Below are 22,424 nucleotides of genomic sequence, written 5' to 3'. Positions count from 1 at the left end.
ACAGTCATGCTGGAACAAAATAACTGTTTCCACAAAGTTGGAAGCACAAAATAGTCCAGAATGACTTGATAAGATGAAGCATTAAGAATCCCCTTCACTGGAACTAAGGGGCCAGACCAACCCCAGAAAGACATACCATAACATTATCCCTCCTCCACCACACTTTACAGTTGGCACAGTGCATTCGGGCAGGTAACGTTCTCCTGGCATTCCCCAAACCCAGACTGGTCCATCAGACTGCCAGATAGAGAAGATGATTGGTCCCTCCACAGAACACGTTTCCAATGCTCCAGAGTCCAGTGGCTGCTTTACACCATTCCATCCCGCGCTTGGCTGTGACTTGTTGCAACGGTGGCATCCTATTACAGGACCAGGTTGGAGTTCAGTGAGGTCTTTAGAACGACCCATTCCTTCACAAAAGTATGTAAAGGCAGATTGCATGGTTAGGTGTTCATTTTATACACCTGTGGCAGTGGGACTGAAGGAAACACCTGAATTCATTAATTAAGAGGAGTGTCTCAATACTTTTGTCTATATAGTGTATATATATACAGTGGGGCAAAAAAGTATTTAGACTGGCTAGGCCACTCCAGGACCTTGAAATTCTTCTTACGAAGCCACTCCTTCGTTGCCCTGGTGGTGTGTTTGGGATCGTTGTCATGCTGAAAGACCCAGCCACGCTTCATCTTCAGTGCCCTTGCTGATGGAGGGAGGTTTTCACTCAAGTCTCACGATACATGGCCCCATTCATTCTTTCCTTTACACAGATCAGTCGTCCTGGTCCCTTTGCAGAAAAACAGCCCCAAAGCATGATGTTTCCACCCCCATGCTTCACAGTAGGTATGGTGTTCTTTGGATGCAACTCTGCATTCTTTCTCTTCCAAACACGATGAGTTGAGTTTTTACCAAAAAGTTCTATTTTGGTTTCATCTGACCATATGACATTCTCCCAATCCTCTTCTGGATCATCCAAATGCTCTTCAGCAAACTTCAGACGGGCCTGGACATGTACTGGCTTAAGCAGGGGGACACGTCTGGAACTGCAGGATTTAAGTCCCTGGCGGCGTAGTGTGTTACTGATGGTAGCCTGTTACTTTGGTCCCAGCTCTTTGCAGGTCATTCACTAAGTCCCCCCGTGTGGTTCTGGGATTTTTGCTCACCGTTCTTGTGATCATTTTGACCCCACGGGGTGAGATCTTGCGTGAAGCCCCAGATCGAGGGAGATTAGCAGTGGTCTTGTATGTCTTCCATTTTCTAATAATTGCTCCCACAGTTGATTTCTTCACACCAAGCTGCTTACCTATTGCAGATTCAGTTTTCCCAGCCTGGTGCAGGTCTACAATTTTGTCTCTGGTCTCCTTTGACAGTCTTTGGTCTTGGCCATAGTGGAGTTTGGAGTATGACTGTTTGAGGTTGTGGACAGGTGTCTTTTATACCGATAATGAGTTCAAAAAGGTGCCATTAATACAGGTAACGAGTGGAGGACAGAGGAGCCTCTTAAAGAAGAAGTTACAGGTCTGTGAGAGCCAGAAATCTTGCTTGTTTGTAGGTGACCAAATACTTATTTTACAGAGGAATTTACCAATTAATTCATTAAAAATCCTACAATGTGATTTCCTGGATTGTTTCCCCCATTCTGTCTCTCATAGTTGAAGTGTACCTTTGATGAAAATTACAGGCATCTCTCATCTTTTTAAATGGGAGAACTTGCACAATTGGTGGCTGACTAAATACTTTTTTGCCCCACTGTATATATGTATGTATATATGTGTATATATTTGTGTATATATATATACATACATATATATATGTATATATATATGTATTTTTTTAATGATTTATTTGTGGGATTTTGAGCATAACAGATACATATTACACCTCATGCATGAACCGGCATTAATACAAGGATTCATTCTGTGAAACAAGGTACAATCAAAGAGACAGTTTACATCGAACCTTTGAGACTCGGGTTAACATCAAGTATGGCATTAGTGAGAGCATGGGAAGATAGGGCAGGGAAGCCAGGAAAATGTTTGCGAACTAAATATCTGACTTGCAAGTATCTAAAGAAATGAGTGGGCTGCAAATTGAAAACCTGATTGAGTTGGTCGAAGGAAGCAAATATCCCACTAATGTAAAGCTGTTTTATTGACAAAATCCCTAGGTCTTTCCAGATCAATAAAGAGTGAACAGAGGGTTAAAATGTACTGGGGCCAAAACAGGTATTACCTGTAGCCTGAACTGATTCCAGATTCTAAGGCAGTTTTTCACTACAACACTACTGGAGTGTGCAGATGGTGACGAAGTCAGGAGGAGGCACAACAGGGATCAGAGAGGAGGTACTACATGAGGCTTCCTCAACCTGCAGCCATGATAAAGATGGGTTGTTGGTTTCAAGGTTTTATTTGTCATATGCAACATATATGTTGACAATGAAAATCTTATATCCCATGCTCCTCCAACAACTCAACATACATGGTGCGAATAAGATAAATAAAATAGTGCAAAAAGAGAGAAGAATATTTACAATAACAACAATAAAGATTTAAGGGTTTGAAATATATACATATGTGGAATACATTGAAAGTATTTAAATACACTTTACAGTAATTTAAATACTTTACACTGTTGAATGAGGAGGTATGGACAGATACATATATTACGTATAAACAGATGTGTATGGCAGATGTGTATAATTTATATATATATATATATATATATATATATAGTAGTGATGTGTGTGTGTACTATAAACAGATGTGAGTAGACATTCACAGAGCTCAGGAGTTCAGCAGTCTTATAGCCTGTGGTATAAAACTGTCCCTGAGTCTGGTGGTCTTGGTCCGGATGCTGCGGTACAGTCTGCCAGATGTCCTTTAATATCCTACCGGCCTTCCTCCTTCACCGCTGGGTGTAGAGGTCCTCCATGGATGGCAGCTCCGTCCTGGTGATGTGGTGAGCAGTTTTCACCACCCTCTCTAGAGTCTTGCGGTTGAGGGCGGTCCAACTGCCATACCAGGCAGTGATGCAGCCAGTCAGGATACTCTCGATGGTGCACCTGTAGAAGTTGCAGAGTATCCTGGAGTCCAAGTTGAACTTCCGCAGCCTGCGGAGGAAGAAGAGCCGCTGTCGAGCCGTCTTGGATATGACCCTAGTGTGATGTGTCCATGTCAGGTCCTCACTGATGTTTACCCCGAGGAACCTGGAGCTGCTGACTCTCTCCACAGGAGTCCCGTTGATGGTGATGGGGGTGTGTGCCTCGCTCTGCCTCTTCCTGAAGTCCACAATCAGCTCCTTTGTTTTGCTGATGTTGAGATGGAGGTTGTTGTCCTGGCACCCAGATGTCAGGGCTCTGACCTCCTCTCTGTACGCCACTCGTCGCCATCTGTGATCAGGCCGATGACGGTCGTGTCGTCAGCAAATTATGTCACATTATGTGATGTGTAAATGTATACGCTCGTGCAAAAACAAACATCCCTGCCCCCACACTTACATCAAAGCCTACACACACGTCAAATACACAGGAATGGTTATCGGCCTGTTTACATCGGCCCTGTTTTCAACATCGGAACGATACCGATGTGTAAAAAAATTGACCATATCGGCCGATATTATATCGGCAGCCGATATATTGTGCACCACTAATTGTAAGCATTTACACATAATAGTGTTTTTTCATGTTGTTCAACTCTGTTTTTGTAAATGGGCTGCTGCAGGTATTCAGTTTGAATAGTCTAGGCTAACACATTTAATAGATAATCCTGCAATCTTTCTTTTCATGTGTCCTGCCTCACTTTTCTTAAATCTTTTTTTTTCTTAAATCTCTCCTTCTTTCCCTCGTGTATGTTTTTTTAAAATGTCCTTCTTAATTCCTGCAATATTTATCTTACATTTGTTCATGTATTCACTCCTTTCTTCCATCCTCCCACTTCCTTTCCTTCCATTTTCCTCTCATGTTCCCCAGGAGAGGGGGAGCTGGCAGCCGCTCACTACCAGCAGGCTGTCAGACTTAAACCAGCGCACTATGTTGCCATGGTGAACCTGGGCCGTCTACTGCGATCATCCAATGAGAACACAGAAGCGGAGTCTTGGTACAAGAGGTGAGTGAAGTACAACCATACTGCTATTGAGGAGCAGAATCCTGATCAGCTGCAAGGCTCCTTCGGTGTAGCTCACCGTGGTTCCAGACAAACAGTTATAACAGTTATTTTCATTTCAGGTTGTTATCCATGTCAATTCAATTACAGTGGCGTGCCGTGCATTTCCCTCCTAGGCTTTCAGTAGTGTCCTACCTGAATAAATCCACCTCTTAATACCATTATTATCACGTTATGGCTATAGAAACCATTAATATTATACAGAAGCGGAGTATAACAGGGCGCTGCATCACAGACAGGTATCCAATGTAGCGACAATGAATGTCATTACTAAAGCAAGAAACCCAAAAAACACATTTCAACAAGTCTCCTTTCACTGCAGCCACAGCTGCACCACATCATCTCTAGCAGAAGCATCACTATTTACTTAATAAAATGACAAGAAAATCAAATAATGTAAATAAAAGTCACTAGCCTTTACTCACCGATACGTTTGATTATGTGCACACAAAATCCATCCTCCTTTCTTTCCTCAAGAACATACCCTATTAATTACACAAAATAATTGTCAAATGAATTCAAATGGTCATTGATGCAACATAGTAGATCAGCTCCTGGCACAAAGGAAATACTCATTAAACCGTGGTTTGGTTGTGCAGCTAAGGACAGGGGCTACAGCAGCCAGGTTGAGTGTGGAGTGGTGCGCAGTCTGGAATAGCAGTGCAACATTGTGGTTGCAGAGTGCTGTTCCAGCTACACAGGAACACTCTGCCACTGATATCTCCACAGGTGGGAAGTCCTCAAAGACAATCTACACATTAAAACAAAATGTCTGGCATTTCACATTTAGGACACTACTTGAATACAGCACAGAAAAATTAGAATGCTGAGAGCAGGCTGACCAGGCAAGTAGTAAAGTAGGTGTGGGAAAAGGCTAGGTTATCAATTGCATCACATACACAGAAGTTCTGCTGTTTGGAATACTGTAATTTAAGGACATTCAAACAGATACGCTTGTGTAGCCTGTCTCACCTGTCTCAATGTATTGTCTTATTATTATATTATAAATACATATAATTGTGTTAGTAGAACAGCTTAACATAGATGTAGGGTACACAACCAGCACTTACCTACCACTGGCCAATAAAAATAATTGGACCCTACATGGATTATACTGAACATACAGTAAAGAACAGCAGCCGTCACAACCAGTTTCTGGGGTTTCCATGAAAGCTAAGTTTGGGTTTAGGTCATTTATTTATCATTTTACATGACAGGGTTACAAAACGAAAAGAAATCTGTAGCTCATGCTACACACACACATAGCTAGCTACCAGTTGATGTGAGCTCACTTATTGTTACTATGCAACCTGTTGCAAAACGCATAACTCGATATGTACATCTTGAACCCCTTTTCTCTTTTGCTCCTCGGGGCTAAGCTTGCTGCTTGTACCAGCCGATGTACATCACTGATGCTAACCTTCGGCAGGTCTTGTAGACATCTTGTATAAAATTGTGCAATCTTCTTTCCTTGCTGAGGTAACGTTAACGTCAGCCTTTTCACTTCGCCCTACCTTAGAACGGAAGTTTATAAGCGCACTCTCAATGAAGCGGAAATAAAAATCAGCATCCCGTGCAACTAGCGAATTCCTGGTAAAAAAAACCATTGTGGTGCTGTTTCCCTGCACACTTGTCTGTTAAGCTGTAGATCCAGTCGGCTTTCCCAAAAAGTGTTCAAATGCACCGTTGCTTGTTACCCTTTCCCCGGCTGCGACAGACTTGCTAGCTTCCCAAAATCAATTTCTCCTCCGCTGTCATCCATTGTAGGTTGAAAAAACAGCTTTAAAATCTACACGGAAATAGTTTACCTTGTGCAGGTTGCTAATCTCGCTACAAACGCTTGTTTGTAAGCACTGACAATCCAATCAAAGGAGTGGAAATGCTGACGTCATCATAGGCCTGCTAGATGCTGCCAGAGCCATTGAATGAGAGTTACGACACTGATTGATCTCGCCATCACGTGGTTCATGTACACTGTCATAGTTCCAAACAATCCCTGCACGGTCAGTTCTCCTATGGGACAGGCAGCAGATAATACTGTATTACACGGTAAATATTAAAATATGAAACGATGTATGTTCACTTTTAAACTGCGTTTACATTTACTGTATATAAGTTAATGTCAATTTGGTATGGAGAGTGGCGGAGTGACAACTTCATCAGTTTATCAGTTATTTATTTCGTTTTTATTTTTCGAGGGAAAGAGTTTGTTCATGATAGCATACAATGTTAGCACACGTTACATAACGCAAGGTCATGGAGTAGTTACAATTAAACGTTTTCTGATATTAAGATTAAGATTTGCCGGCACTAGCCTACATCACTTACCTTGATTGTCAAACATTTGGTGTTTTAATGTGCTAGTTAGCGAGTGGCCATTCATTCTGTTAGTATCCAGTTTTTTGTTTGTTTTTTGAGACAAATGTGGTAACCTAGCTCCACAACACAATCACTGATATTATTTTAAGACTTCCACATACTTTTAATTATTTGTTTTAAGACTTTCACATTCAACACAAGCATGTATTTATATGCAAGCATGTATCATGACAAATAACACAACTGTTTTAAGACTGTCACATACAACAACAAGTGCCTGTAACTCTTATTTAAATAATAAATAAGCAAGTTTGGTCAATAGTGCAAAATTTACAAGGCAACCAACTGCATTCAAGAAAACACTTGTCAGGTGTTACAGCCCGGCTGATGAGACCGCAACATAGAAGGGAGGCTGACACAAATTTAGGTATTAAATAAATAAAATAATTTATTAAATGGGTTCAATGTTGGCAATGTAATAAGAAACAGCAGGACAAGACAAAATGGTGGTGTGTGTGTGTATTGTAAGTGTGTAAAGATGTGTGCATGTGTGAACAACAAAAACAGAGAGCCAGGGAGCCTCTACTACTGCCTGAGACAGGGATGCCCAACTTCTATTGGTATTCATAAGCATATTTGTACATTGCCCTCGGACTAAGAGGAGGAAGCCCCTTTCACTGAAAATCCTGCAAGCATTGGTAACGGTTACTGCAATGACCACTGACCACACCTATTGTGTAGCAACAAACTTCGGTATGATACATATGAACACATAATTATACTTGCTAGGCTAATATTTCCCATTTCATGTCTAAACTACACTCCTGCCATGTAACAACAACAACAACAATTTATTGTTATTACAGAGATTGAGGGAGAAATTCAGGGAAGAGAGGGCAGTTATGAGATGACTGAGAGGGACATGCCAGGAGATAGTGAGTATGTAGTCAGTGAACCAGAAGTTAGTGAACCAGGAGCCAGTCAGCCAGGTTCAGGTGCACCAGGATCCAGTCAGCCAGGAGCCAGTCAACCAGGTCCCAGTCAGCCAGGAGCCAGTCAGCCAGGAGCCAGTCAAGAAGACCTGAGGGAAGAACTGAGACGTGAAAAAGCAATGAGAAGAAAAGCAGAGAGAGCACTGAAAAAGCAGAAAAGAATGAATGCTGCATTAAGGCAGAAAAACATTCAAATAAAAAAAAAAATGGACTTCCGGTTGGTGAGTGGAATGGAGTAGTGGTGTTTTTCCAGGCTCCTGCCACACAGTCTCTATTTTCAATATTATTCAATCGAATTAATCCTAACCTCGCTACAATTACATTTTAAATGGTACATTAACAGTCTTAGCCAGCCAATATTTCTAAACCCGGCGGTAAACAATCAAAAAAATAACAACTTGCCTCAGCGGACTCATTTGTGCTGCCCGCAAGAAGCGAGATGACCTAAAATATGACGGCGAGTCGGTGTACTTATACAACGATTACTGTCCTGAGGTGATGGACCAGCGAGCTGAGTACAAAGAAGTCATGCGTCAGCTGTTCTCTCTCAAGCTTAAGCCTTCACTACTGTATCAGCGCGACTGTTCATCAGGGCTGACGACGGGGCGAGACGGCGCTTCTTTTCGGTGAAGGAAGCCCAGCAGTTCTTGGCATCACACCAGAAGTCTGGATCTTTGTTGGTAAATGACTCATTCCAGCAAGAGGCAATTGGCTACTCAGGTTACGCTTATTTTATTATTTTTTTCTTGACATGCTTTTTCCTCTGCCCAAATGGACAAACTTGATTATAGCCTAAGTTAAATTGGCGATCTCAGACTGTCTGATTGGTTTACAGGTAGGCTAGTTGTTCTGTGTGATATGTCGTTGGCACATACTCTTGCCTAATTTTAATTTAACCTATATGTTAAACGTAAGCCATGTTTGAAGTAGACATGGCCATGCACTCACATTATATAGGTGTAACCTGTCCAGCAGGGAAAAGGGAAAGGGAAAAGACAACCTTTTCTTATGGTAACAATGGCACATTTATTGACCCATAAACTGGTCAGTTAAAAACATTTTGAATGGGAAAAGCATTCAGGACAGGTAAACAGTAAATCCCATTGGCCAAATTTGGCAACATATCAACGTAATATTATTTTCATTTTTTCATCCTTTTGGCCTGGACAAGCCTTTCAAGGGCCCGTTTTCGCTGCTTGGCAATGTGCCTCTTTCGGGCCACACTATCGTTCTCCACCACCTCTGCCCTATTACTAGCAGCACTGGTAGATGGCTGGCAGCCAAACTCAACCCTCCTTTCTCTGATTACAAGCTGATTTTCCTGTCGTTGGGCTTTGTCCCTAGTTCCAGCTGCACTAATGTTAGAACACAACCTCCTATCTACCTCCCCAAACCTCAAATCATCCCTTCTGAACATTTCCACCCCAGTCTGGTTCCTGGTCTGCAAAGTGTATTTAACAGTCTGCACAGCACTGAGGGTGGAGATCTTCATTGACGTTGATCGTTGATCAATGATGGTCCCCATGACACTGAAGGAAGACTCAACCAGGGCACCATGGAAAATTGAGAGGGCAGCCTTGACTGCCTGACACAGTGCAGGGTACTTCCCTGTATTGAAGACGACGGCTCACCACTTGACAACATCCTCTCCATGCTGAAAACTGGGAAGCGCCTGGTCAACATTGAAACGCAGAATTCTTGGTCTGTGTCAGCATCTGGTGGCAGCAGGTGACCCATCATATGTATGAGCTTCCTCAAATATATTCTCTTCATAGCTCTGACCAAAACGACCTGTACTCTCGCTTTGTACACGTTGCCTAGCAACGCCGCGCATGCGCATTATATCCTGCTCCGCTCCGAGTTATAGTAGTAGGCTATTCATGGGAAACGCATGAACAGCACGTTAAGATCTCGGCCAAGTCGTAATTAAAAGCAGTTCTTCATTATTTAAGTTAAGCGGCGGTAACGCCAGTGTTAAACACGCAAATGCCGGTTGGATTGCGTACGTCACTGAGTGTTTATTGGTCCACGGCCGTAATGAACGTGTCGCATTGGTCCATGTGTAATGCGCACGTTCTGTTGTTCCCATTGGCATAGAGCTATTGAACATTAATTTTAACAAAGGATACGGATAACATATAGCCCACGGCAGTTTTGTCATTGTATGTATAGCCTATATTTGTATTACGCTATCATCATTCAACATGTAGAATGAACGTGTAATCTATAGAGTCGATTTACATAGATAATTCACAACCATGAACCTTATCTGGATCTTAAACCTGCCAATTGCCAACAATTGTTACTACATATAAAATATGTTTTCGTTTTTAGATCGCGTGTTTCAAAGGCATCTGCGTCTTGTGTACATAACACAGCGCAATATGAATAATGTCATTTCCAACAGTGAAGCGTTATATGTGCTTACGAAAACTTTAAACAAACTCTACACACGGTCGCCAGCGTTTGTAGATTTTGTTCGTAACTCCAAACTTTTCGTAGCTACTAAAAAGTTGATGAATGCAAAACTGAAATAATTGATCCGAACGGATCACGGATCATCCGTTGCACCACTACTAGCTACTCACTAAACCACACACGGATGTGTATTTGTTCATTACGTGTTCGTTTTCATCCCTCTCATATCTGACCACAATGACATAGCCGCCAGTAATATCAGATAACAAGACGGATGCTGTGGAGATTAGCCTTCACAAATGTCTTCTTTTCGCATTGAACGAGGTGACGTAGAACTGGTCTAGCTAGGCTAACTTTAACACAATTCACTGAGGTTAGCTTTTTTCTAGGTTAGAAAATTGTCCAGAAGAACCACTCGCTGACGACTGAGCACTCCACTCCAAGAGGGACCGATGGGTAAAAAAACGCACGCTGTGGTTTATCTTGCTTATGATTGGTCGGTGGTCGTGGAACGCGAGTCATTTGAACAAAGATTTGATTTATTGTGAAGATAGCAAACTTGTTTCTTGCTCATTATACAGTCGGTTATACAGTCTATGGTTGGTTGGTTGGTCAGTCGTCGGTCAGCCCCCCCCCCCTAAAAAAAACTCTTCGGATCTACACGATTCACGTCAATGACATATTTTGAGTTGAAAACGGCGAATTTCGCCGAAAGGTGACTAGTTTGCAGGTATGAAAGATGGAGAGGTAATGTAATTGTTTATATTATTGTTTATCACTTTAGTCCTTTTTAAAACATCTTGCCAAAGGACTGCAGTTGAAAATTAGCCAGCTGGCTAACACTGGCTCATTTACAGAAATGTCAATTAATGCGTTGTCCTTATAAATAAATAAATTAACTTAAACATTAATGAAAAATTATGACAATTACATACCTTTTTGCTTTTTGGATCCTCTGAACACATGCAAACAGTCTGAGGAGGTAACGTTAGTTCTCTGCGAACACACATGGAGCTGGACAAAGGGTTGCTTGAATCAACAATTTTGAATGTTTACTGAAAAGCATTCAAATTTAAAAGTTAAAAAAAAAACGACTTGCCTCCAACGTTCTCCTCTGTTTGCAGAATTTGAACAAACCTCTGGTCATCAAAGTTAGCCTCCCATGCTTTCACGTGTCAGCTCTTCAACAGAAAAATATGTGAAGTAATTAGCTACCTGCAGTTATACTTTGTTTTAATTGATCATCCACATTTATGCTGCTTATCACTTGTCATTGATGCACTGCCTAGAAAAATGATGTGTGTAACGTTAATTCCTGAATAACAACCTTGCTAGATACAAGCTAGTTGAGCTAGCTACCATTCATTGTAATTAGATGTACTAATACGGTCAAAACTAAATGTTGCTAACTTTAACAATAAATAATAACTGAACTCTATGCCAATGAACACCAATAACTGCAATTTGTTTTAGGTAAATGTACTGATATCTGGTTATGGTAACGGTAGCAAACAAAGTGTTGCTGATGTTAGCAAACGTTAAAGCTAACTGCATTTAGAATATAACGAGCTATTATCTTACGATAAACATTAACTAAAGTTGGCTGCATAAAATACCGCTATTAACTAAGTTCATTTGAGGTCTGCTAAAAATTCAAAAAAAGGTAGTAATTTCATCATCTTACCAGGGATCTTGCCTCAGAAACACTGAAAATGACTGGGGTTCACGGCTGGAACTTACAGTGTTTGGAACTATTGGTCGCTCCACGACACGTCTCACCGACACGTCTCACCAACTCGAAATCTGATTGGTCAGTGCAACAGTTTTATTGCCACTTGATTTAAGTTACAATGCCCGCACTGTTGATTCTGAAGGCCTCAGGCAGATGTATTTGACCCGGCAACACATTCTGGCTCAAATATGATTGGATATTAGCTCCAACATTAACAACCATTACTGGACGCAGCACAGCTGAGCGCAACACAGAGACAAGCTATAAGATGAAGAGCAGGGCTGGACTGGCTATCTGGCGTACCGGGCAAATCCCGCCAGGCCCTCCAACGTTTTGGGCCTTCCCAGGGCCGGAAACAAAACATACATTATATATATTATATTTTTTATTGATTGCGACGGTAAAAACATGACACATCGTGGCCCATTGGATGCTTCTCTTGAGGCACATTTGGCTAGTCCAATGAAATTCCTTGGTTCTCGAAGGCCCGCCCCTCCCTAGAGGCCCTCACTTGACCCAAGTCATCACCTCAAATTTTGTAAGCGAATGGTGGAGGATAGAGAGGTCGCGAGATGGAGAAACAAAAGAGTGGCCATGAGAAGCGAATGGAAAAGAGAAAGCAAAAACTTAAAGACGACGCAGCAAAATGTGCAAAAATCACCGACTTATTCAAAAGCACAAGCTCAACCTCGGGTTCGGGCGGTGGGGCCGCCGGTACAACGACAACGAGCGCACAGGTGGTGGAGAATGTAGAGGAGGAGGAGGCGGAGGAGACGGAGAGACGAGAGTCACGAGACGTGACCCTGCAGGGAGAGATTGAGGTTAGAATTCAGCTCAACACACCCGCTAGCTAGCCAATGCAGTGTAGCTATTCACCGCTTTGGCGTTTCGTTTCCCATTTATTGCCTGAAACCGAGACCAAGTTGTCATCCTGACTTGACTCAAATCAGTCACAAACATGTACCCATTTGATATATTTTCATTCACTTCTCTTGTAATGTTGCGCCAGCATATAAATCTTCCATTTGTCGAGCTGTTACAAGGTCATGTGATGTGTTTGAAGTTATGCTAGTGCCGTCCCGTCTAGAAATACCCTAGCTAGCTAGGCAGATTAGGTATTCACTGCTTCGGCGTTTTTCCCATTTATTGCCTGAAACTAAGACTAAATGTGTCGCCCCCACTCTCTCAAATCAGTCACAAATGTGTACCGATTTATTTTCGTACACCTTTCTTGTATTGTTTTGACAGCTTATAGAAATCTTCCATTTGTCTTGAGCTGTCAGCTGTCACAAGGACGACATGTGCTGTGTCTTGTAATTGCTAGTGCGTGTTAGTTATGGCATCCCCCCTTTCACTTTCTCTAATCCAACAAATATCTTATTTCTACACTACTGCTTGTCGTGTGTTGTGCAACTGTGATTTTATACAAAATGTATTTTTGTAATATTTTCCTTCTGTAATGGCATGCCACGTCATTATCAAGACATCTCGTATTATCTTAAGTTTGCTGCCTATTTGCACGGTAGATGGATAGGTAAGAAGCTGACTAGCCGTGCTACTGTTTAGGAATAGCTGATAGCTGATAGCTGATAGCTACGCGCTCACTCCAATTTGCATGACATGTAAAAACATGGTATGTTAGCTTTGTTGTTGGCAATGTGTATCTGATATTTTAATCGTGTCTTTATGAGTTGCATTTTCCTGTGGTGGTCATGGATAGGCTATCCTACCATTCACCACGTTGTGTTCTGGAAAGCATTAAAGCAATGGATGTTTCAATTTCTTCATGGTTGAGACAACGCAGTTGGATGTTTCAAGGCGTATTGTACACGGAACTTTAACAAGTTATGTTGGAAGCCTAAGCAATAAGAAGCGGTCACTTGGTTTTGCTGTGGTGAAAAAAATGACGAGTGTCCGAAAAAAAACCACTGTTAGACATAATGACTAGCTTACGCTCTTTTGATCTGTCTCAAGTTGCATTACAGTTTATGCCTAGACAACTAGAAACGTTTTGGTGGGGGGGGGGGATTCCATTCAGTAAGCTATATATATATATATAAAAATGGCGCTTGGCCCTTGGGTGATCAAAAGTGCCCGGGCCTTTTCAGATGCCAGTCCAGCCCTGATGAAGAGAATAGTTTATTGGAAATAATAAAATGTAATACATGAAAATAACTGTATTAAAACGTTATTATGTGTTATTTACTGAATAACGTTATATTAAAACGTTATTCAGAGATACTGCTGGCCTGAACTCTGATAGCGTCAGGGCCAGTAGAGAAGGCCTCGCTGGCCTTGACGGTTCACCACTGTTCAATTAAAAGAAGGTATCATTTAAATTGTATGTAAAATAAGTGTCACTGTCGACTTTTTAAGTCATTATATGAACAGCTCTTACCAAATGTTTAAAATATTAATACTTGGATATCTGTATTGGTAAATATAGTGATAGTGTTGGATGTTACATTTTCTGATAATATTGGATATTAAACATCACGTGAGAAAACTTGGCATTCTCTGTAATCGGCAAGGCCTCAAGGGCTTCTTTACTGAAGAAGCAGCTACCTTGGTAACTAAAGTTAGTATACACATTTAGATGTTTTTCACTGTGTATGGCACCTTAAAAACAGAAAGACAAGCATGACCTTCCTGCAGGGCGCTGCAGGTGTCGAGGAAGGTGGACATCCTGACTCCGCTTGGAGCTCTCTACTACAACACGGGCCGCTACGACGAGGCCCTGCAGGTGTACAGCGAGGCTGCTGCCCTGCAGCCCCACAGCACCGACATCTGGCTGGCTCTGGTCAACACACACACACAGACACACATATACACATACACACACGCACACACTCATTGAATCATGGAAACTGTTTGCCGAAAAAAATGGATTTTACACACACACACACACACATACAATTGACACACTCATTGTGTCCCAGGCTCAGGTATTAGCTATGGCTGGTCGCAGCAAAGAGTCGGAGAAGATGACGCTGGACATCATATCCAGAGAGGGCGGCTGCATTGAGTGTTACCGCCTTCTTTCTGCCATCTACAGCAAGCGCGGAAACTACACACAGGTGAGAGTGTGACTGTAAGTGTGTGTCTCATAGAGCTAAGGTAACACACAGTTATGATAAACTCAGCAGGAGATGTTACCATGGAAACTCATAACCTCTGCTGTATATCTGAACAGCAGCTGCCACTCGTTGTTCTGTCATCACCATCTGCACTTCCCTATGATCCAGTTTCTCAGGAAGAACAGTGTTCACACTAAAGTCTACAGAACCACTAAAGGCTTACATGCATACTGATACAAGCTCCAGTGTGGAATCGGTGGACATGTTTGTCACTATTGTTATATAGATTGGTGCAGATATTAGTCCTCAAACCCTGGAATGAGTTATTATTTTACCACTTGCGGTTCCCTCTTCTCAAAGTCAACGTTTTTTTAATGTGTTTGTGGTTACATTCCTGAAATAAGGTATGTGGTTAACACAAGCTGCACAGATATTCACATTTCTTTCTGAGTTAAAGACATCAGTAAATACCCCGCTGGTGAATGTTGAAGCTTCTATCCGTCTTTAAAAGGCGGTTGCTATCAGGTGACTAAATGAGAAAACAGCATCACGCTGAACGCTAGCCACCTTTAGCTTAGCAGTGGGGAAGCTGTGTGACCGTAATGCAGTTTGTTAGTTGCCTAAAAATTGCTTTTTTACTTCTGCCGATTACATTTGCGCTTTAAAAATGATGTTAGTGGTTTTATATGTGGGGATTATCCTGCTATACAAAATGTACAATGTACGTACACTTTGTTTCTAACTGCACGTCACAACAACATGGAGTTTGCTTAAGCCACACAAATTAATACATTAATGATTTAATAATGATTATGCTGTCTCTCATACTCATATCAGTACTGCTGTGATTCTCAGTGAATCCAAACAATTAGCAAGATGAGATACGCTCATGTATGCCTGTATGTTTATGACCGTTTGTGTCCATACCAGGCGCTGGCTGCTCTGGACCAAGCCCTGCAGCAGAGTCCCAGTGATTTGACCGTGAGAGCAGAGCTGTATTTCTCCAAAGGAAACCAGCTCAGAGAGATGAACCAGCTGGACCGAGCCTTCCAGGTACTGCTCTGTCTTCATCCTCCTCTCTCTCCGCCTCTCTTTAGCCAGGTTTCCATCCAAATACCCCTCAAATTTAATCCAACTTCCAAGAAATTGGAAGTGTTGCAATTTGATGAAAAACAATGTAGGAGTTTGAATAATGTATTGATTTAGGAACATAGCAGTCACCTCATTGCAGCTGATGCAACAACAGTTTTAAGCCACGATAGCGACATTTCTCTAGAAATTGGAATCTCCCCCTTTCAGTCGATCGATCTACCACCATGATCCAGGATAAAATATCTCCACCAACTTAACATAGACTACGTTCTCTCATCCTAGTCGTGTACATTGACACCAGCCTGATACCAGGGTGAGATGGGGCCCTTGCATTAATAGGGAGGGCCTACGGAGCTTGTGTATTGAAATTAAAGGCTGCAAGGAGCTCTTGCAGGACACTGATTGACAAATGACTTAAAACAAAGATGCTCTCTAATTAAAGATGGTGGATAACAAGCAGCTCCGTTGCTGTGAAAAACTAAATGTTACTAAGTGGCTGTGGTCTAATGTATTTATATCCTATATTAATAACATTAGATATACAGCTTATAAATAACGGAGAGCCGTTCCTTATACAGTGGGGAGAACAAGTATTTGATACATTGCCGATTTTGCAGGTTTTCCCACTTACAAAGCATGTAGAGGTCTGTATTTTTTTTTTTATCATAGGTACACTTCAACTGTGAGCGACGGATTCTACAACAAAAATCCAGAAAATCACATTGTATGATTTTTAAATAATTAATTAGCATTTTATTGAATGACATAAGTATTTGATTACCTACCAACCAGTAAGAATTCCGGCTCTTACAGACCTGTTAGTTTTCCTTTAGGAAACCCTCCTGTTCTCCACTAATTACTTGTATTAACTGCACCTGTTTGAACTTGTTACCTGTATAAAAGAGACCTGTCCACACACTCAATCAAACAGACTCCAACCTCTCCACAATGGCCAAGACCAGAGAGCTGTGTAAGGACATCAGGGATAAAATTGTAGACCTGCACAAGGCTGGGATGGGCTACAGGACAATAGGCAAGCAGCTTGGTGAGAAGGCAACAACTGTTGGTGCAATTATTAGAAAATGGAAGAAGTTCAAGATGATGGTCAATCTCCCTCGGTCTTGGGCTCCATGCAAGATCTCACCTCGTGGGGCATCAATGATCATGAGGAAGGTGAGGGATCAGCCCAGAACTACACGGCAGGACCTGGTCAATGACTTGAAAGGTGGGACCACTGTCTCAAAGAAAACCATTAGTAACACACTACGCCGTCATGGATTAAAATCCTGCAGCGCACGCAGTCCCCCTGCTCAAGCCAGCGCATGTCCTGGCCCGTCTGAAGTTTGCCAATGACTATCTGGATGATCCAGAGGAGGAATGGGAGAAGGTCATTTGGTCTGATGAGACAAAAATAGAGCTTTTTGGTCTAAACTCCACTCGTCATGTTTGGAGGAAGAACAAGGATGAGTACAACCCCAAGAACACCATCCCAACCGTGAAGCATGGAGGTGGAAACATCATTCTTTGGGGATGCTTTTCTGCAAAGGGGACAGGACGACTGCAGCGTATTGAGGGGAGGATTGATGGGGCCATGTATCGCGAGATCTTGGCCAACAACCTCCTTCCCTCAGTAAGAGCATTGAAGATGGGTCGTGGCTGGGTCTTCCAGCATGACAACGACCCAAAACACACAGCCAGGGCAACTAAGGAGTGGCTCCGTAGAAAGCATCTCAAGGTCCTGGAGTGGCCTAGCCAGTCTCCAGACCTGAACCCAATAGAAACTCTTTGGAGGGAGCTGAAACTCCGTATTGCCCAGCGACAGCCCCGAAACCTGAAGGATCTGGAGAAGATCTGCATGGAGGAGTGGGCCAAAATCCCTGCTGCAGTGTGTGCAAACCTGGTCAAAAACTACAGCAAACATCTGCTCTCTGTAATTGCAAACAAAGGTTTCTGTACCAAATATTAAGTTCTGTTTTTGTGATGTATCAAATACTTATGTCATGCAATAAAATGCAAATTAATTATTTAAAAATCATACAATGTGATTTTCTGGATTTTTGTTTTAGATTCCGTCACTCACAGTTGAAGAGTACCTATGATAAAAATTACAGACCTCTACATGTTTTGTAAAAGGGAAAACCTGCAAAATCGGCAGTGTATCAAATACTTGTTCTCCCCACTGTATCTATGTTAGCTTTTTAAACCTAGTCCATTTTAGCAGGTGTAACTTAAACTGATGACTTGTTAAAGCCACAAAAGTCATTTGATTTGATACAAGGTAACAGAGCTGAATGAATCGTACAATCAAAAAAATGTTCATAAAGGATGTCCTAGATGAGTTCATGTAGCACAAACGTTGCGCAATGTGCGCATGCTCAGAAGCTGGAATAACAGGAATGACTATGGCGCGAGTTTTGTCGGGCGCAGCGCAAGGTCCGAAGATTACTGTTGAATCAGTGCTGAAGAACTGAGCGGCATCCGAATCATTATCTGAGTAAGTATATTTTTCTAATTCAATATTAGAAGTTGGCATATCATCATGTGGATATGAAGTGATATTGACATTACTCGCAGAAATATCGGCAATATTTCAGCACATGACAGATAACACTAGCTAGTTAGCAAATTAACATTATGCTGAATGAATCGCTATGCAGTTCAGACGTTTGTGGTGTGGCATGGTCGGGACTATGGATATGTGTTTGACTGACAGGACCGGCAGCTGAGCTGTCTGTCGTGGGGTAAGACACTGTGTAGCTTGTTAAGAAAACATAAAGTTTAGTTTGCCGTTGTTTTGAAGAGAGCTAGTGTTTTAGCTGCAGTGTGAGGGCTAATTGGCTAACGGTAAACTAGTGATATGAGTGGGCCAGCGAGAGTGAGGGAGCGGCGGTGTGGCTGCCATCAGGGCATGTGTGTCGATCGGCGCAGAGCTGGATGAGCAGTGAACTGTGAAGGCAGCTGTAACGTTACACATTCTATGAGGCACATTTTGTGATAAAATAAATTATGCAGTCCGAACCAAGCCAAGTTGCTGAATTTTGTGTAGAATGTATGCCAAGGAGCAGTAAAGCTGTCAATGAGCCTCTCGACCAGCTGTAACGTTAGAGGAAGAAGGGGATACTAAACAGGATACTGTTTAAATGACAAATGTGTTTATCAGAAGGGAAAGCACATGTAACTTACACAGCAGACATGTATGCTGTAGCAGGTAAAAAGTATGGATTTCATTGCAGTTTGGTTTAAAATGTTGGTGCAAAGTGCAAAGATAGCTATAGACCTGTCTTGATCAGTGGCGTCGTCTGCCCTGGGCATCCAGGGCTTTCTTTATGTTGTGAAACATTTCTCACAACATAAAGAATATAACAAAGAAAAAATGAGGATCTTTTAATCTGTCATACTGATCGTACAATAATGCCATCGAAAATAGGGCTGAACTATTTTGGAAAATAATGTAATTGCGATTTTTTTCCTCAATATTGCAATTGCGATTTAATATGCGATTATTTTTTCAAGGTCCTCTTCTCATGTATTTTTCAACAAACACAAGCAATAAATCATGATTACAATCGTGAACCTCGTGAGGTAGCAACAGTAGCGAGGCACGTTCTGCACAATACCTGACGTTGCGCAGCATCTTCCTTTTTAAAGCCAAAATAATTCCACACAACTGACGTGCCGCCCCTCTTTGGTACCAACCTTCCAGCCGTGCACTCTTCTGACGAGCCTGAGGCCATTGTGCAACAGGTTCAAGCGCAGCGTTGACTTCTTTCCCTGCCTGCTCGGCTTCGCTCGGCTCCGCTCGGCTCGCTCGCAAGTCACGTGACCAGATCACGTGACCATTCAAATCGCAGCCTTTGTGGTTGGAAAATCTTGTTTTGTCATATCGTGATATTATCGCAAATGCAATTAATCGTTCAGCCCTAATCGAAAATAATATGATACAGTAGTACAAGTACTTTGGGGTCCTCTGTCTGTCTTTATTGCTAGTTCTGATTCATGAGAAATACTGAGTCTGGTCTCGTTGATACCACAGCATTGTTCATACAATAGATCTATCCGTATTTCTGTGAATCTGTGACCAGCCCTGTAATAAATTGGGCAAAATTCCTATATTCCTACAGTTAATTTTGTTGTAGTGGGACAATAGCTGTCTTTTATCTTTATGAATACAAATTGCTCTTGTGTGTCATTCATTCATTTCAATATTTACATACCAATATCTATCATAAATAAACCACACTATGCATATAGAACAATGTAAACCTGCACGGTTGGGATGGCATTACCCGAAAATGTATCAAAACAACCATTCATTAATACATAATCATTAAAACGCATATGCTGTTTTAGTAGTCTGCAAATAATGACTCAAGTTGCTGTAGCCAAACCTGTACCAAACCGAGTTTGGCATGAATTGAGTGATCTATCATTGTCATGTTTCAATGTAGTCAGAACTGTAAAAATAAATATCAGTGTGCTTGTTTTATATACTTTATAGTTGTAACTGTTTTCTAACCACAAGTCTGGTAAATGTGTTTTTACAGGATGTCTCTGTCTGGAATAACATTCCTTAGCTTGAAGGCTAGACGTTCTACATTTATTTTGTTGCTCCTCAGTAGCGGTAAGTACATGGCCATCTTACCATTAAATGGCTAGTGTTTAACATTATAATGAAGGATCGAAGTTCATCTTCAAGATTAACACTAATTTTGGTTACAATTAAGTAGCAACTCATATATACAACCTATATATATGATAGTAATTTTGTTTCGTATTTTTGTCTGTTTCATTTTCAGTGATATGAATGTGGAAGTGTAAAGACTGTGCTGCAGAAGAAACTACAAGATATCAGTTATTGAAGCACTACAGGGTAAAACATGGCCACTTTGGCCGCAGACTTCGAATTCACCTATGTAGATCACATTTAGACCAGACATCTCAAAAATTGGTAAATTGCACATTTAGCTGCCATCATTGTTCATGTAGTGACATTTAAAAATGTTCACTAAAGGACAGAATGAGAGTTACTATTAAACTATGAGAGAGGTTGCATTTAAGGTCTATTAGAGAATGGGAGGCAAATAGTTTGAAATGGAGAGAGTGACGGAGAGATGGACGGGAATTCGAGGGCATTAAGAGATGTATGGAGATGCTTTTGGCAAGAATACAGCGATAGTGTGAGCACGGAGCAAGAGTCATAGGCAACAAATTAACAGGCAAGTTTTAAGTTGCCATTTGTGATATGTTGATTCAAATAAATTGCGCTGTTTTGAAAATGTCCATTCATAGCGAAATGTGGTGCACTCCTGGAATACTTCTATTTGTACTATTTATTGTCAATTTAACAAATCTCTGTGCACCGTAGGATGTGTTCTACTGAAGTGGCAGGGAGAAAAAAAGGGACATTTCTTTACTTTATTTATTTTATTTTGAAGTATTTCCTACATAGCATAATATTGGTTCACCCTTTTTATATGTAGATGGTGATTCTGTTTTTGTCTATCCTAATTGGAAATGATCTTTATTGCATCATGCTGTGCGTTTCCTTTGTTTGTTTTTTAAGTTCCAATCGAAGGATATTTTCAAACTAAAACTTATTAGTTATCAAAGATTTAATTTAAATGTTTTCTGAAATTGGAAAAAAAAAAAAAGTTCTTATTTAAATATTGATTTCAACCATTTTCATTCTGCCCCTTATTGGAACGTTTCTCAGTGTGGGTTTTGTGTAGGTCCCGTAATTTCCATGAGATTTCTTTGTTATTCAGGCATTATTATGTGTTTGTACCATTTTGAGTCAGACAAGTTCAGGGTCTGAGATTTTAAACATTTGTAACAGTTAAGCTGACAGTTCAAAGGTAAGGCCAGCAATGCTCTATGTGTATCTTATTGTTGACAATTGATTGTTGACAAATCCCATGAAAAGACCAAGAACAACAATACATGAAGAATTATTGCCTATTTCATCTATCACCTGCAAATGTTATTTATGTGTGCCATAGAGCCTCATTGTTGTTGGTTTGGTCTTTTGATAGGATTTGTTGACAATATGAAGAATACAGATAAATTATCCAGCCATACCTTTATTCAGAGGTTGCCAACTGAGGAAGCTTATTTGTATGAGTGAATCGGGCCTCCATTTCTATTTATTTACTTTTTTGTGAACAGTGTAAAACTTAAAGAAGATAGAAAATGTTGGTTAGGTGATACAAATAAGTGTTCATAGGTCTCTTTTATTTTAAACTTGTTATGGTGTTATATTGTGTTTAATTTCTATTAAATGATGTTTTTCACAGAACCAAAGTAATGTCATTTGAATTTACCTAACTACACTGTATGGAAATTGTTGACATAATGTAAGTGCACTTAAACTTATTACCATTGTAACAATGAAAACCAGTTAAGTAAAATACAATGCAGTGTTTGCCACACTTATTTAAGTATGTTAAGTTGAAACTGCAAAGTATTGTTTGGTTGATCCTACCAAATACAGTTGAGTAACACAGCTCTTACTGTTAAGTTACATTTACATTAGTGAGTTAGTTAGTATAATAAAATACCCTTATGTTGGCATTAATCATCACTGTTAAGTAAGGCAAAAGAAACTGCATTGAGTTGAATTTATATAGGTCAGTTTAGT

General features: G+C 41.0%; 1 protein-coding gene across 6 annotated transcripts in view; it reads left to right on the top strand.

Annotated features, from left to right (window-relative positions):
• Nucleotides 1–22,424, top strand: part of tmtc1 (transmembrane O-mannosyltransferase targeting cadherins 1) — a 128,802-nt gene that overhangs the window by 97,535 nt on the left and 8,843 nt on the right. For 3 of the 6 annotated variants that reach the window (XM_063905481.1, XM_063905482.1, XM_063905480.1), the window contains 4 exons: nt 3,965–4,100; nt 14,274–14,418; nt 14,558–14,695; nt 15,626–15,748. In XM_063905481.1, the coding sequence (XP_063761551.1) occupies nt 3,965–4,100; nt 14,274–14,418; nt 14,558–14,695; nt 15,626–15,748 (542 nt within the window). Of the gene's footprint in view, nt 1–3,964; nt 4,101–14,248; nt 14,696–15,625; nt 15,749–22,424 lie in introns of those variants that run through there. The other 3 variants (XR_010167797.1, XR_010167796.1, XR_010167795.1) reach the window with 2 other exon arrangements.

The sequence above is a fragment of the Eleginops maclovinus genome, chromosome 17 (assembly GCF_036324505.1).
Source record: "Eleginops maclovinus isolate JMC-PN-2008 ecotype Puerto Natales chromosome 17, JC_Emac_rtc_rv5, whole genome shotgun sequence".
NCBI lineage: Eukaryota > Metazoa > Chordata > Actinopteri > Perciformes > Eleginopidae > Eleginops > Eleginops maclovinus.
Note: the sequence above shows the minus strand (reverse complement) of the source record. Positions and strands in the feature narration are given on the sequence as shown.